General features: G+C 34.3%; 1 protein-coding gene across 1 annotated transcript in view; it reads right to left on the bottom strand.

Moving 5' to 3' along the window:
- GBE1 (1,4-alpha-glucan branching enzyme 1) overlaps positions 1 to 18,423 on the bottom strand; it is a 291,409-nt gene that overhangs the window by 60,443 nt on the left and 212,543 nt on the right. The window contains exons 11-12 of the mRNA XM_068546910.1: positions 15,804 to 15,914; positions 12,745 to 12,916 (exon numbers count right to left, since the gene is read on the bottom strand). Coding sequence (XP_068403011.1) covers positions 12,745 to 12,916; positions 15,804 to 15,914 — 283 coding nt within the window. The remainder of the gene's footprint in view (positions 1 to 12,744; positions 12,917 to 15,803; positions 15,915 to 18,423) is intronic.

Raw genomic sequence — 18,423 nt, 5'->3', positions numbered from 1 at the left:
TGTGAAATGAAGGCAATCATTCCTACCTCTCAGGATGGCAATACAGGTTTAAATGAGATATTATATGTAAAGCATTTACTGTACTGCCTTGCTCAGGGTAAATATTCAAGATATTGGAGCTAGTTTAAGACTAGCATGTTCAAAGACTGTCAAATGAAGACAAGTCACCCAAATAATATGCATGCCCCCAATCCCTCAAGGAAAATATATTCCCAAAGAGAAACCTATGTCTCTCCAGTGAGAAAGGAAAAAGAAAAATTACTATATTTCCCAAGGAATTTAATCTCTCTACTACTAACTGAGATTAGTGTGTATATTTCACCATCCTGCTTTGTTTGGGGGAGTGATGTGGGGTGGAGAGTTAAAACTCAGATAATGATCTAAAGTTTTATAGGCAAAGAAATTCACCTTCTAAATCCTATCTCCTGTTGGCAAGTTGCTCAGGAGAAATGCTGTCAGAGCAGATTATTTGTGTTTAGAGCAGTCACCATCACATCCCAAGAGATGACAGCCATACATAGCTCACCAGCTCTAGTAATATATAATCAATCACCTTTTGCATCCTATGGTTATAAGGATTTTTACAGCCTGCTTGAATAATACCGGAAGAGTCAGCCATTCAGTCTTTTAGCTAAAATAAACTCTCTGATCAATCCTGTTTGGAAGGAAGATCTGGGGGTTTCTTGGTAACCTCTAGAAGCCTATGAAAAGTTCTAAAAGGCTGTGAGCCAAATAACAAGACTTACTATATAGTAAAAGTGGAGAGAAGAGAATTAGTAAAGGAGAGAAATGATTCAAGAGCCTAACGTCACAGCAGAAATACTGTGACATAAAGAAAATCCATACCATGGGACCAGTGGGGGAGAGTGGGATGCTTATTCATTTATTGGCATATCCTTTAGGCAGATTCCACCAATAAGATGAGGTTATCACCCAGGTGGGCCTTTGGGATTGGATCAGGGGGAGGTTTAGTTAAAGATATAACTCTAAATTAGGAATCCAGGCCTAGGTATGATGTCCATTATATATTAATTTATCTTTACTCACTGTCCTAGGATAATACCCTATTTTTTCCCTTCTTAGGAAGATGAGCAATTTGACAGAGGATCCTGGACCTAGCTGCCTCCCTGAATTTAGAGGATTCTTCTGTGGGGCACTGAAGCTCATAAAGTGAGGCTTTGGAGTTCTTTTAAAATGCTAGGTAACAAAGTAATAAAGAAGGTTTGATGAAATTTCTCTGTTTCTAAATAATGTTAAATTACATAGTTCCTCCATTCTGCAAACTCAACCATCTACAACTCAACAATGGAGCTAGAGAAGTTTATATACTGAACTTTTAACCCAGGGCTACGTGGATAGTGAGTTCATTCAATGTTATAATGCAAACAGACACATACATATACACACACAGTATACATACAGTGTGTGTTTGTGTGTGTGTTTTTGTGTGTGTAGTAGCCTAAGAGCAAAGAATTCAGATATTAACTTTAGAAAAAATTGTGTTCTTTTCACTGGGACTTATTTTAAGGTCCAGGCCCACTTTATTGTTTTGTTACATTAGGAAATCTGCTATGCAGCCTACGTGTTGAACTTCCTATTTGTGATTATCTCGCCTTGAGGAGAGAGATGAAAGGAAAAATAAGTGTCTCCCATATGTGGGAATTTTCTTTCTTTATAAAGATATGATCATATACCTTCTCCAGGAGAAAAGTCAGTGCCCTAGATGGTAAGTTTTGGCTAAAAATCCGTAACACATGAGGAATAATATTCCATTGGTTAGCATGTTCTGCACAGAAGAACAATCTTATTTTCCCAGCAAGCCTCTCTAATGAAATAAACATTTGAACCAACAGTAATAATTAATATCTCTACTTTCTGATTCAGTTTTAGAGCAATAAACCAGAGAGAAAAAAAATTCTTCTTTCTGGTGTAAAAGGCTTAGAGGCAAATGACCAGAGAGCAGCAGACCTTGCTTAGATGGATAAAGACTGGGGTCCTGCAGTGGGTCTCATCTTATTGCTTTAACAATTTCTTTGGAACTTCAGTAGGAGGTTAGCCCAGCTGAACAGTAGTTTAGGGAGAATCATTTACACCACACCCAATAACACCACTGACAACCACAGAGACCCCAAAAGAAGCAATGCAGGGACTTATACAGATATCCTACCCTAAGATCAAGACAGGGAGAATTAAGGACACATAGGTTCAATTGCTTCTGTTTTCCTCTCAACATCCAGATTACTAGTAGACCCTTTTCCTATGTGTAAAGGGTGTGATGTATTCAACTTGAACAATGTGAGTGGGCTAGAGAAAAATGTGGATAAATTGCATCAGAAACATTCTTCACTAGGTTAAGATGAACTTCTCTAAAGTGACTCTTCTCCCAGGTTATAATCGTCAGCAAGGATTTGAAGGTTCTTGTGTGAAAATTAACCTGTCAGAAAGAACACTTCTGGTACTGAGCGGGGTATTTAAATCACGTCGGGAAAGGGACAGGCGAGTCCCTCAGCTGGCCCCCAGTGATCCCAGCACAGTCTGGATCTGTCTTTGGCCCAACTTTCATTTTTGCATTTCCTTCCCATCAGTGGATCTCTATGTTATATCTCCACAAATTAAAATCACTTTGTGAGATTTTTTTAAAAACCACTAGTGCCACAGCCTCACGATCGCTGACTCTGGCGTGAAAGGTTGATGAGGCTCAGGGTTCAGTACTTTAAAGACCCCCAGGTAACTGCAGCAGTACTTTCTTCTTAGCCCCATGCTGTACTCATGGTAAGTTCTCATTAAATGCCAGCCAAAATTGGTTATCAGTGTGCTGTGAATCAAATCAGGGCCATTACTTTTAAGTCTATGCCATTTAAAATAGATTCTATTTGTGTCTCTGAGCATTTTAACAGGGCTTCAAGCCATTTACAGCTGCTCATATTGAGAATTTTGCAGTTTTTCACAGCTCAGTTTTACAGACTTCTCCTAGCTGTGTCACATTCAGTAAACTTGCCTCAACAAGCTAAGAGAAAATGCCAAAAATCAGCACTCCTACTGTTCGGCAGAGTGTATTTTGTCCTCTTATAACTGCTTCAATTCCAGCACTTAGCAGGAAGACATTTAAATTTTTATTGTATTCCTATCTATCAGAAAAAAGAAGAATTTACAAGTTTGACACTAAACAGTCACAGATGGAAGATGTGAAATAGGATCACACATTTTACACTGAAGTATAATGTAGCTATCACTAAATGCAGACTGACACAAAATCCATCCAACTTTCCCTGTGGCTTCAGGGAGAATGTAACATATTCATTAAAGAATGTCCCACAGAATTTCAAATGTCAAAATACAATATAATCATATTGAGAAAATCCTTCAAATTTAGTAATGGAAATTTCATAATACTGCTGAGAGAGAAAATTGCCAGTTTGTAATTATGCCTCTTTCTCTGCAGGTACCACTCATTACAGAAACTAGGAAAACATCATGGTAATGAGATTCCTAAACAAGAAAGTAATAAAAACAGATGTACGCATACCAGATGACCACACTGTTAATAAAAAACGGTTTACTCCATTGTCATGATCTTAGTTTGTTTATAAATAGAGAAAACAATATAAGAAAAGTAGAAAAGGCTTCTCATTTAAATTTTATCTGTTGATAAAAATCTATTTGAGAAAGCTTCTCAATACCAACCAGGAAAACTCCAGAAGCAGCCCCATTCCTGTTTGCCTTGTTTGCTATGGGAAGTCCAAGTCCAGCCTCCTGGTCCTTCATTGGCCCTTCACTGACAGCTGGACTCACCACATACCCATCATCTGTCCCAACTTCCCTTCCTTGTACTGTGCCCTCTATGATTTCTGTTCTAGAACCAGAGAACTTTCCTATATCTTTTACATCCTCTTGGAATTCTCTCTTTACTTCCTAGCCTTAAGGAATCTTTAAAAAATTCCAAAGCCCAGGCTATAGCCAAGGCCAATTCAATCACAATTTCTAGTATTTTTTGAAACTCTCCAGGTCATTCCAGTGTGCAATTCTGAGAATCAGTGATTTATGGGTTCTCTATAATATCAGCTATTTTCTAATACTTTCAAAACCCTTCCCTCTTTTGACAGATGCCTGACAAAATTCCAACCCTTGAACAACCATGGCCTGCTAGGAAAAAAAAAAAAAAAAGTCACACAACAAAGAGGTTGATTTGGCTTATAATCTTGATTACAAATCTCAAATGAGCATTCAGTGTTACCTAGATATCCTACTACAGTTCTCTAGTATTTTCACTTCTGAAGATGTCTATTTCATACTTCTACCTTTTTTCTCAAGTCTCTTACTCCTTCTATTCTCAAATGATGACCTCACTGATGATATAAAATCTATCAAGCATGAACTTCTTTGCCTTCACACAACTCTACTTACATCCAGAAATTGACATGAAAACAAATGGTTTAACTGAATGAATGAATAAATAAATGAGGGAACAAATCAATGAGTCCCAATGATTCCAGATTATTTCTGACATTTCAGCTTTATTCAGTAACAGCTGATGTCATGGGGAATATGTATTTTATGATTACAACATGAGTTTTCAGTTTTCTGGACTACCATGCCATATTATAGTAGTGAAACATTGTTAGTTTTGTTGATTTTAACCCTGCTAGTTCAGTACTTTTTAAATGAGAAATTGGAATCACTTATGTTTCGAGATAAACCTAGAGAGTTACATGCAGCATTAAAATTGCTAATGGAATGAAGGTGTACTCATTTAGAAAATGGTATTCTATAACATAGAGTCCCCAGGAGGAAAAAGAAAGTGGTAACCGGGAAAGCAAAGCTTCTGTTGCAAGAATGATTCTTACTTTAGTTCAAAGGCTTTCTGAACAAGTGGAACATGAGCATGACAGTACTGAAAGTGATTCAGATCACTCTGCATCTGAATCTCTATCTATATGTGATGAAACTCAAGAAAATGAAGTCAAGTTGCTTAAAAAGATTTTCTTCAAGTTATAAGACACTTGGTTACGTGAAAATGAAAATATTTGGAGTTAGCTGTCCAATGTAACCTTCTCCTACCATTGCCCAGTCTAGGATAGGATTATAAAGAGCTTTCTGAAGAGCCAGAAAATTTTTCACAGAAACTGACTTGGAACTAACTCGATGATGACAACACTTAAATTCACGTTATTTTTGAAATTCAAATCTTTAAAAATGATTAAATAATATTATTTAGTTTTTAAATTTGAGATTAAATTTTCATCATTTTGTTTGGATAGCTGATTCTTAAGATTACATATGTCTGCTAATATTTTAAATCAGCAAGATATGTGCTTAATACTTAGATTTTAATTTATACTTTACTTGATATTTTAAAATATGTACATGTTTATATTTTAAATGAATTAAATACTTAGGTTCTTCTCTTTTTCTAGAATTCTAAGCAGTCTTTAATAAAGAATACCATCAATGCATTATTTTGGTATTTCAGTTGACTCTTGAAAAATGACAAGGTTTATCCACGAGTAACTTACAGTTGGCCCTCCATATGCTTAGTGCCTACACATGTGTAGATCCAACCAACCACTTAGTTTGTAGTACTGTAGTACTAAATATTGAAAAATATTCATGTATGAGTGGACACTTGCGGTTCAAAATTGCATTGTTCAAGGGTCAACTGTATCTGGAATTAATACTGCAGCATCAGTACTGGTGTTTTTTTCCCAGTACACAATTACTGGACATAGTAGCCCATTTGCCTGCCTGGCCACGCCTCTCTATAGCAGTTCCTGACAAGTCACATGACAAGGCCATGCGACTACTCCCTCTGCCTCAGTAAGCTGGGTTAGGAAAAGGTAGCACTTCAAGATAACCAGAGAACCACCAGAAAGCGGAGCAAAATATATCATTAACCACAGTTTCTTCTTCTTTGAATTGCTTTAGCAGTTTATCTACATACAAGTATAGGCATAGCGAGGAAACGCTGTGGGTTCAGTTCCAGACTACCTCAATAATGTGAATATTGCAATATAGTGAGTCACACAAATTGTTTGGTTTCTCAGTGCATATAAAAGTTACATTTACACTATACTATAGTCTACAGTAATAGCATTATTTCTAAAAACAATGTACATATCTTAATTTAAAAAGTAGTGTATTGCTAAAAAGTGCTAACCATCATCTGAACCTTCGGCAAGCTGTAGTAGTAACATTAAAGCAAATCAAAACCACAATGAGATATCACCAAACACCTGTCAGAATGGCTATCATCAAAAAGTCTACAAATAACCAGTGTTGGAGAGGATGTGGAGAAAAGGGAACCCTAGTACACTGCTGGTGGGGATGTAAATTGGTGAAGCCACTATGGAAAACAGTATGGAGGTTCCTCAGAAAACTAAAAATAGAACTACCATACAATCCAGCAATTCCAATCCTGAGAATATATCTGAAGAAAATGAAAACACTCATTCAAAAAGATAACATGCACCCCAATGTTCATAGCAGCATTGTTTATAACAGCCAAGATATGGAAGCAACCTTAGTGTCCATCAGTAGATGAATGGATAAAGAAGATGTGATACAAAAAAAATATATACACACACACAATGGAATATTAGTCAGACATAAAAAAGAATGAAATTCTGCCATTTGCAACAATGTGAATGGACCTAGAAGGTATTATGCTTAGTGAAATGTCAGACAGAGAAAGACAAATAGTCTGTTATCACTTATATATGGAATCTAAAAAATGAAACCAACAAATGAATATAAAAAAACAGAAACAGACTCATAAATTAGTGGTTACCAGTGGGGAAATGGAAGTGGGGGGGGGGGCAAAATAAGGGTAGGAGATTAAGAGATACAAACTACTACGTATAAAATAAATAAGCTACAAGGATATATTGTACAGCTCAGGGAAATATAGCCATTATTTTGTAATCAGTTTAAATAGAGTATAATCTGTAAAAATATTGAATCACTATGTTATACACCTGAAACTAATATAATACTGTAAATCAACTATACTTCAATTAAAAAAAGAGCACTGATCACAGATCACCATAACAAATATAATAATAAAGAAAAAGTTTGAAATGCTACAAGAACTACGAAAATGGGATAGATACAGGAAGTGAGCAAAGGCTGTTGGAAGACTTGTGCCCATAGACTTGCTCAACGCAAGGTTGTCACAAACCTTCAATTTGTAAAAAACACAATATCTGTGAGGCACAATAAAGCGAAGCACAGTGAAACAAGGTATGCCTGCAACATATATTCACTGAGGTCATCCTATGTGTAAAGCAGATGTTTTTCATTCTATATTTATTTTTAACCAACAATTAAACATTAAATAACCACTGATTATAAAAATAGCATAGACATATCCACATAGATTATCAATAATCACATGCCTTATTTTTCTAATCTGTCTCCTTTTCTATATTACAAATAGATAAAAAAAAAAACCCATAAAGCTAGTAAACCATCAGTCAATACTAGGCGTTTCTTACTGAAGAATTCATGCTGTTTTAAAGGGATTGAAAACCACATTTTTTCATTAAGCTTGCCAATCAATGAACGATCTCTAAATTGATTTCTTCAGGCCCCAGTTTTTTCATTTATTTGAAGTTTAATATTCCCAACTGACTTTAATCTCACTCCATTGCTTCAGTTCTACTCCTTCTTAGACTCTCCCTAAGTTTGTCACATGGCTTTCTTGTGCCTTTCTATTTTTCTTGTTTGCCTGGCTGAAGCAGCTCATAAATTCCACCAACAATCTAATCTCTTAACCCAGCTTCCTACATATTTACATGACATTCTCTGCTTATCTCTATCACTGTATCTAGTGAATGTACTAGGTCAGAGGTACTTGTCTGCTTACTTGTCTGGATCCCCTTTTGGGTTTTGAGACCTTGAGGGCAAGAACTCTTTTTCACCCAGGAATATCCACCACTTAGCAATACCTGGTACATAGTAGATACATATAAATGTCTGAAGCATGAAGGAATGCTATAAATTGTGTTAAAACACATTCTAGAATGTGTTATAAATATATTAAGTGTATAGTTTAAATTGATATATATGTCAAATTCACTAACTTTTTAAACTGAAGTTGCTTTATATCAATCTACCTCTCTCTCTCTCTCTCTCTCGCTCCCTCCCTTCCTCCCTCTTTCTGTGTAAAATAAATCTGGGCACAGGTAGGCCAGAAAAACATATTAAGTTTTATACAATGCTCACACACACTCATACACAGATACCATATAATATATAATAAATGTTAACTGATTAATATCATATTAGCTTATCCTAGAAATGAGCATCAAGGCAAACATCACACCTCTTCATACATGAAAGTTAAGTAAGATGTTTTAGCATCAGCATTCAGCAGATATCACTATGAATTAAAAACAAAAAAAGTAATCTTAACTCTAGTGAGATTTACTACAGAAATGGCTTAATTTCTTTTTTTTTTTTAATTTCTGTATAATTAACCACATAATACCACCTAGGAAAATGTCATTTGCTTTTTAACAAAGAATTACTACCTTTACTGATGTTTTCAAGAGGAAATGACTTAAATATTTCAAGAAACTTTTACGTTAAACAATATACCATCAGATAAGATTCTAAAGAAACACTCTTGGATGGAATTGAAACGTCAGCGTTTAGGACCCATATATTCAATGGAATAGCTAGTAATATTAAAAATAGTAATAGTAAATTTAACTTAAAGTTAAATTAAATTTAAATAAACATTAACTATGAGTTATGTGCCTGGCAATATTCTAAGTCTTGTGTACGTATTAAATCATTTCACCCTGAAAACAATCCTCTGAGGCAGGCACTACTCCACTCTACCACTGAGCAAACAAAGGCACAGAGTAATGATGCCCCTTACCCAGCTCACACAGCTAAGCTTGGATTCCCGTCAAGATCATTTTCTTAACCACTATGCTCTACGTTTTCTCTAAAATATATTTATTAACCATATTTTGGTAGCTAATCTATACACTGATCTAATAATAATTTTCACTTCTAATTTTTTCACATTGTAAATAGAAGAAAAAGACAATCAGCTGCTGTCATTTTCTAGCTGTACAATATTAGGTGTGTCCCTTTTCCTCTCTGAGTTGTAGCTTTAGTAAAATGGGACTTGGAACATCTACCTAGGTACCTGAATATTCTTCTTTCACCCCATGTTTCTTTGCAATCCAGACAGTATAAAAAAAAAAAAAAAATTTATGAAGATTGAGTTAGATGAGGCATTTGAAAATGTTTTAGAAAATATAGCATGCTATGTCAATATAAATTTACTTTTATTAATATTTATTATAACTCTCTTATGATCAATGGTATAAAAATATAAAAATAATTTAACTATCCCTGCTCTCCTCTTCTATATTTGATTCTTTCATATGCTGATATGATGGAAGAATAGGAAATATAAACCTATTTATTCATAATCATTAAAATAACCTAGCAAATTAAAAAAAAAAAAATCATAGCAAATATTCCCCTGGCTTTAACCAGAGTGAAAGAATTTTTTTAAACTCAAAATTACGAGTATATAAGACAAAAACAAATAAAATAAAACAAATCAGCCAAACTGGTATCATTGTGAGAGAATTCATATTGATCTTAATTATTTTTGATAAACAGAACACATATCTAAATGCCTGATGAATTTAGGTAAATAGATTTAAATGAAAAACTGCAAAAGTATGTTGTTTTCTTACTTCTTTTAAATCATTCTTTCTCTACTAGAGGGAAATAAAATTCCAGAAAGCTAGTAAGTTTTAAAATGCCTAAAACATGAGTAAACAACCAGATTGCTCCTCAGTCTTGAACTTCTTAAATTGATCTTTTTAAAAATTAATTTCTTACATGCCACTTGAAAAAAAAAATAACTTTCCTTAAAACTACAACTGGTGATTGCAGCTAATGAACTACTGCTAAAAATAACTACAAGGTAATTATATATATGCATATACGTATATATATAAATATATAAAATATCCTTTTTCAGAAAAATGTGAGTCTTGTGATGTGCTAGATACTGTGCTAATTGCTACTAGTTCATGAAGATATAATAGTGAATAAGATACAGATGACCCCTATTTTCATTCAGTTTTAAATGTATCAAGGCAGCTATATATTTAATAGTTTTTTAAAATGTAATTTTGTTATGTGCCACAAAAGGTAGGTATAGGGTAATATAAAAATGTATAATAGGTAAAACTAGTGAAGTTTGAGGCTTTAGAAAAGACTTCCCTAAGGAAAAAAGATTTGTAAATGAAGGATTTTGTCAGGTATGGCAGGGGGGATCTGAGTAGAGTGATTTCAAGAGGGGAGAACAGAAAAATATACAGAATTCACAGTGGAAGGAAGTTGGTACATTCAGTGAACTGAGAGAAGGCTTGCTTGACTGGAGCAGAGCCATCAACGGGGAGACCCATGGGAGACCATTCATGCAAGGCTTAGAGGTCAGCTGGAGGACACTGCAGCCATTGAAGCCATTCAGCAGGAGAGTGCCATGATCAGAAAGTGGAAAAAAATATTTAAAGTCATGATCGCTCACGGGGAAATATCAAATTTCATAAAACAACATCAATAATCAGAAATTATAGAGACTTTGGAGATTACTGGTTTCAAAGTTAGTAGAGAAATGCTAGATTTAGAAAAGACATTGAGACAGAAGCAATTTTTAAAAAGTGCTATATTGGAGTTAAACATTATAAGCCATTTGAAGGACAAATGTAAGAAGAAAACTTCAAAAGATCTTTGAGTCCTGTATCAAATAATAATTTCAAAATTATATTTGATACCACAAGTATGGTCAATTTACAGACCTTATAGAGAGATGCTAGAAATAATTATGTTTATTTAGTTGTGTTACTATCGAAAGTTCCATGGGAAGAGTTTCCAAAACAGAATAGCATCTTAGCCATCCTCAGGCTGAATATATACAGTTAAGATTATATTAATATAAACATTTCACAAAATTTATGAAGTTACTGGAGATTTGTTAAGGTCTTAGCTGTCCATGATCCATTTTTACCCTCAGGGAAAATATTGACCAAGACTCAAGAAACAGTTCTCATTATGAACTTTCATCAGACCTTTTTTAATCTGAAAGTTATCAATATTAAATTAACTAGGGCCATTAATTCTCTGTCATCTGCAGATAGTTTTGTTTTACTCTGATGCTCTGTTGTATGCTACAGGCTAGAACTGTCTTCAACAAAGGACAGTCTCAGGAAAAGGACTCTATCAGGTACCTCAAACTACTGACACTCCCAACTCTTTGCTATAGGCTTCTGAGCTGATACTGCTTACACAACTTCCAGACTAAAGCAGTAAACTAAGTCAGGATTACTAGAATTCTCAGATGCAGTGGGCTTCAAGAATTAATGACAGGACTAACAGCATGAAATCAGAGGTCTTATTTGATTTTATTTCTCTAACAGGAAAGTTGTTTTAGTTTCCACATATATAAGGAAGCTCTTTCATTTTCTTTTTAATCTATCTATATACACTGCAACAATTTAATAAACCCTGCTTTTGTAAATGAAATAAAACATTAAAAAATCTCTCACTTTACATGGTGACATAGTTGTTTACCTAAGTTCATTGACTCCACCTTTTCATCAAGATATAATTGAATAAACTGTGCGACTAAGGCCTTACTGGAAAAGTCATACTCGTGAATGACGTTCATTGTGTGAAGGAGGACTAGTTGCCTTTTAGGAACTGAGGCCGGCTTTACTTATGAATACAATGCCTGCAAAGTCCACCCAGGAAGCCCAGCCTGGTGCCTGAAAGACAAAGTGCAGTCTCACCGGTCATAAGGGCCACTTCCTGACAGGTTGGGAATATTAACAAATTTTGGTGATCCTGAGAGGAGAGGGATGCACTGAAAGGTACAGGTTGTACGGGTGAAATCTGGTGTATGGTTTATTGGGTCTGGCTTCCTAATCTCAAGTTAGCAAACAATAGAGGCTTTTAAAAGTCCAATCTGAGATTTTTTAATAAAAATTTTCAGATAGAAATGAATTAATCTGAAGCTCTACAGCTTTTATTGTAGAAAAATATCAGTCTCCCATATGCATTTTCCAGTCTTTCCAGCTCTCTCTAACCTAAAAACTGGTGAAATTTCCTAAAACTCAAATGGTCATGGTTGACCAAATAGAACTGAAGATGGTATTAGTTGATTTTTATATTTTATCATTCAAGATCCTTCAGACAACAATGACCTTTGAATATTCATATTTTCCTATTTTTTAAAACAAATATATTTTTTTGTCCATCACAATATCTTGGGCGTTGGCTTCCACATTTATAATACAAGAATACTGGTATACAACTACCTCAAAGAAGACCAATAATATTAGCTCAATATGCTATGACATGACAATTATATCCTTCTTATGTTCAATGTATTACAAACACTATAATAATAAACTCAATGATTAAATTCAGAATAATAATTCTGTTTAAAAAAGTTCACCCCACTTATTGACAACAATATTAAATAAAATACCAGCCATTAGATTACCTTTGCATCATGTATTAGTATAACAATCATCTTAAAGTAATTTAATTTTTACAGTTTACACATGACAGTGATTTAAAGAAATAAAATTATAATTTTCTATTTTAAACCTGAACAACCAAACCAAAGTATTCTACATAACTTATGTCATATATAATATTAGTTAACATTTTAAACACAGATTGGATATATGCTCAGCTCATACTTACCCATGAAATTGAGATAGCCTTCTCCGCCAAGTGCATGAGTAATGAGTCGAATCATTTTATGAAGCTGTATTCCACGATCAATAACTGGAGTAAACGGGGTTAGAACACTCATGTTGGTATACATTTCAGCATCCATCAACCAAAATGCCAGCGACTTATCCCCAACGAGTGCCTATAAAAATAAAAGTCACTGAGATAAATGCAAATAATAGGTACTAAGCAGCTGTGATTTATACTAGAATAACATGTAATTATACAGAATGGAAACAATGCAGAAGAGGTGTGTGAATTAATATTAATTTCATGTATTTTCCAACAGTCACTATGCTGAAGGTGAGCTGGTGAAATACATGAGAGATCTCATGTATCTATGTTTCTTTCATTTTTAAAATAGCTTGGTGAAAAGCTCATGATAAGCTACCTGAATATTTGTTATAATAAGCTGATGCTTCACATTTTTTGAAGTTAGAATAAACATGTATTTTAATGTTGAGAATACTAACAGATATTTTTTCTTTTTTTTAGGATTTGAATAATGAATTTTTTAATTGAATGAATTCTTTAAATTCTATAGTGCTTTACAATTTTCAAAAGTTTCACATACATGATTTCATATAATCCCATAATCTTACACTAAACTATTAGAATACTAATAGATTTTTAAAAATATCTTGCATATCATGATTTTATTGTTTTGAAAGAATGGAAGAGTTTCCTAAAAGTAATTTATATGTATATGCATTTATATTTATATAGATGTATTTATATATATAAAACATGTATATAAATATATTACAATGGACCCTCTCCCCTTCAGCAGCAAATTGACAACTTTTTCTTAAAATGTAAAATTTGCTTTCTCATTATATTTGCCATCTAATCTAAAATTAGTTTGTTTTATATGAAAATATAATAGTTGACAAATGGGGCAGGTAACTCAGAAACACCCTGAGCAGCAGAAGAGGCCTCTTAACAATCTGAATTATTTACGGTTAAAAATAGCTAACTAATGCCAAGTGTTATTTATTGACAAAAAATTATATATAGTGAAACATAGAGACTAAACCATAATCTCCTCACCCTATTACTGTACGATTATTTTCATTTTTAGAAAAATATTTTTACTTATAAACCTATTTTAATCTCTAAGCAATTTTCACATATATATTCATATTTATAATTTTTTATCAGGTTTAAAATTCAGTATACATTTGCTTTTATAGAAAGAACTAGGTAATTTGCATCTCTTTGTACATTCCCGACAATTTGTAATACAAGGCAGAATTATGTGGATCTTTAAAGTATGAAATAATTGGTAAATCCATACTGTTTCTGTACATTTGGGGAGAAAAATTATGAAATTAACCTACCAGTTTCATCTTCAATTTGTTTATTCCACTCATTTATTTATTCTTTTATTCATTCATATAAAATACACATATATTGGGAGCTCAAAACATGCTACAACTGCTAGGAGTTTGTAATAGAAACATATAATTCATGCATGCATTTTAATTTTCATATTGTTATGTATTTGACAAGAGATTCCTCCATCCTTAAATTAATACTATTCATTTCTTATTTTGTTATGTTTTGGTTCTGGTTTCTTCATAGGTATTTATTTGATCTGCTCCACAGACAATTTAAGTTGAAAAGAAAGTACTGCCCCAACTAGGAAGATGTAAAACTTAATATATGTCTACTTTATGAGTGAGCAAACTTTCTGTACAGGCCAAACAGTACATAGTGTAGGCATTGTGGGCTCCTTCCTCAGTCTCAACTACTTAAACATACCATTATGGCTCAAAAGCAGCCATAGACAATAGGTGAGTGAATGAACATGGCTGTATTCCAATTACCTTTACAAAAACAAGCAGCAGACAGAATTTGGCCCATGGGCCTTGGCAGCTGGCCTCTGGTCTACTTATACTTTCTTAACAGTTAAAGGAGACACCTGAAAAACTACTGTCTACCTTAAATTGTCAATTTCTGCTGAAATACCAGAGAAGCTTATTGTTTTAACTTTAATTTTCTGAATACATATACTGCAAATAATTTCAGAAAGTTTTACTGTCTTTTTAATGTATAAGGAGTTCATTTTATGTTGTTTATGATGATTCATAGGCTTTATGTAACTAAATGGCCTTTTCCTGCATTTATTTATGTTTATTGAGTGACTACGAGGAGTAGCACAGTGCTAAGGCTGGAAATACAAAGGTATCAGAAACAAATTTTCTGCTTAAAATGTGATGAGAAAGTGAAGAATGGGGAAACTATTTTTTCCCTATACACCTGGATGAAGGCTTCAGGGAGAATATATCTGAGCCAGGGCATTAGGTCTTTACACGAGCTTCCCAGGGGAAGTAGGCATTTGCAGGTGTGTGGGGAAAAATACAAGACTGGAACAAGGTTGACCTACTCAGGAATGGGAGGAAATTTAACAGTATTGAAGAATAGAACTCTTGGAGGGTTGAGCAGAGAATAACCTTTGGCATGGGCCTGGATATGACAGGCTGTGAATGAGAAGCTTTAACCAAAAGATCTGGGTTGACAAAATTAGCTTTGCCCTTTGGAAAATACCTCGGACTATATTACAGAGGATGGACTAAAATCAAGAGGGACAGAGGTCAGGGCGATCAATCAGCAAAAGATTTCAGTGACGGACGGAAAAAATGATGAAAGCTTGTGAAAAGGCATAAAAGAAAATCTTTAGAAGGAAACCTAAAATGGAAATTAAAATTAACCTGGATTAGCACCAACATTCCTCTCGTGACAACAAAGGAAAACATGTAAGATAACACTTGAAACTGTCATTCACAATCATTTAATTACAGTTTGGCAGGGTAAAAGTGGTACTGCATTTTGAAGCTGGAATTTATGGATCTATAAAATAATTTTAAAATGTTTTTCAAGTATGAATAGTTGTCACATAAAATAGACAGATAACACATTACATTAACTGTATTAAACTATAGAAATTTGTACTGTGATATGTTTATAATTAGGTCTGTTAATAAATACAGACAGAGACAGAATGGTTTATACACGTATTTATTTACCTGATCATGGCTCTCTGCATAAGCAATGTACTTTTCAAGGCAGCGTCTGTTTGTGAGTGTATACACTATATTGCCCATATCCCAATCTTCATCTTTATATTCTTTAAGTAACTAAATAAAAGACAAAAAATAATTCCAATACACCATTATCATCCTTACTTTAAATCCCAGTCTGAGGGTATACATCATATCAATCCAAATTATCTGAGATGCAGATATAAGCACAGCCACAGAGCAAAAATATCTTTGTCAAAACTTTTACTGAAATCACAGCTTTTATACAGACTATCCAAATGACAGTGGTTTTGCGTGTGTGTGTGCATGTGTTTGTTTTTCTGCAGATGATTTGATCACTGCATTTTAGGATTTTTGTAACCTTTTTCCTCTGTAATAGCTGCTACCTCTTGATTAATGACCACAGTGAAGTGTTGTTGTGCAGTATGTCTTTCCGCAACTTCCACAAGGTAGAGATATACTTGCTACGTTTTTAGGTTTGAATGAAAAAAAAAAATTAGCAAGAATAATGTCTCATTCCATTCTTAAAAAAAATTTAAAACAACTGTTATTTCAAAGTGTAAAGCCTAATTATCATGAAATAATTATCATCTTAACAGACCACACATTTTTGTTTCCACTTCAGTTGCTACTCAGTCTCCAGTGTGGCTTCTGTTCCACTAACACCCCTTCAGTGCAAATGACCTTGCCAAAATCTCAGACTATGATTGTCTCCTAGGTCAGTAATTGCTCTTTCTTAGGCAAATGCTTGCAGTATATGATGATAAGGCTGACCCTACCCCTTCCATGAAATGCTTTCCTTCTTAGTCTACCATTGCAAAACTCTTGATTGTTTTGTTTTGTTTTGCCACCACTCTAGACATCCTGTAAAATCCCTTCCTCTGCCTATCCTATAAAAGCTGGTGCTCCTCAGAGTTAATAGCGTAAAAATAGCCTGTTCTTTTACTCAATGCATTCTTTCTAAGTGGGTTCATTTCTCTTGTCCAAAAGTGTCAACAGCACGCAGATAGAAGCAGAGTTCTAAAATGGCCCTTACGATTCCGGCTCCCTCAGAGTCACATCTTTGTATAATCCTTAACCTGGAGTGTGGGAGGGACCTTTGAATACAATGGGTGCCCTTAGAAGAAATTGTGAGATAATAACAGTAATGTTTTAAGTTGCTAAATTTGTGGTAGTTTGTTACACAACAATAGAAAATTAATGAAGATTTTGGTACAAGAAATGGGGTTCCAGCCTGCTTGTATCTTCCTTTGCATGTTTTTTTTTGGCTCAGTGGAATTCAGAGGTGCTTAGCCATCCTGCGTAATTGCACTGTGAATCACTGAGCACCAGAGGACAGGCTGTATTAGGCAGACTAATGGCCACCCACAGGTGTTTACATCCTAATACCCAGAGTCTGTGAATATGTCACCTTACATGGCAAAAAGGACTTTAGAGATATGTTGAAGTTAAGGACATTGAGATGGGTAGATTCCTGGATTATCTGGATGGGCCGAATGTAATTGCAGGCATCTTTCTTAAAAGATGCCTGAATTGTCAGAGTAAGAGAGAGATTTGAAGATGCTACCCTGTTGGCTTTGAGGATGGGGGAAGGGACCATGGACCAAGGAATACAGGAATACAGGTCCATGCTTTTACAGGCTTTTAGAAGCTAGAAAAGTCAAGGAAACAGAGCCTCCAGAAGGAATGCACCCTTACTAATGCCTTGATTTTAGCTTAGTAAGACCCACTTCAGATTTGTGACTATGTGACAGTAAATTTGTGTTATTTTTGGACACTAAGTTTGTGGTACTTAGATACAGCAACAATTTGAAACTAATGTATAGACCTATACAAATATGCCCAATTAAGTTCGACTACTGTGTAAAAACAATTCAATGGAAGTATGTTCAATGGACTTTTCAACAAATCATGCTGAATGAGTTAGACATCCATAGGCAAAAGAAAAACAGAAAAAAACCCTTACACGTTGACTGCACAAAAACTAACTCAAATGGACTATGGGTTTAAATATAAAAGTAAAACTATAAAATGTTTAATAGAAAACATAGGCGAGTCAAAGAATTCTTAGGCTTGTCACCAAAAGAGATCCCTAAAAGGAAAAAAAAAAAATGATAAATTGGCCTTCATCAAATTTAAAGGAAACAAAGAACTTTTGTTCTGTGCAAGTCCACATGAAGAGGATGAAAAGACAAGCAAAGACTGGGATAAAATATTTGTCAACCACATACCCCACAAAAGAGTTGAATCTAGACTATATGAAGAACTCTCAAAACTCCACAGGAAATAAATGATCCCATTAGAAAATGGTCAAAAGACATGAACAGACATTTCACCAAAGAGGATATACAGAAGGCAAATTAGCACACGAAAAGATGTTCATCATCCTAAGCCATTAAGGAAAGACAAATTAAACCCATAGTGAGGTATTTCTGCACACCTGTTAGAATGACTAAAATAAAAAATAGTACAATAGCAAATGCTATTGTTCGATGATGTACAGAAATTGGATCTCACCAAAGTTGCTGGTGGGAATGTAAAATGGTACAGCTACTCAGAAAAATACTTTGGCAGTTTTTTAACAAATTAACATCCAACCACTATA

This window comes from Eschrichtius robustus, chromosome 6 (genome assembly GCF_028021215.1).
Source record: "Eschrichtius robustus isolate mEscRob2 chromosome 6, mEscRob2.pri, whole genome shotgun sequence".
Lineage (NCBI taxonomy): Eukaryota > Metazoa > Chordata > Mammalia > Artiodactyla > Eschrichtiidae > Eschrichtius > Eschrichtius robustus.
Note: the sequence above shows the minus strand (reverse complement) of the source record. Positions and strands in the feature narration are given on the sequence as shown.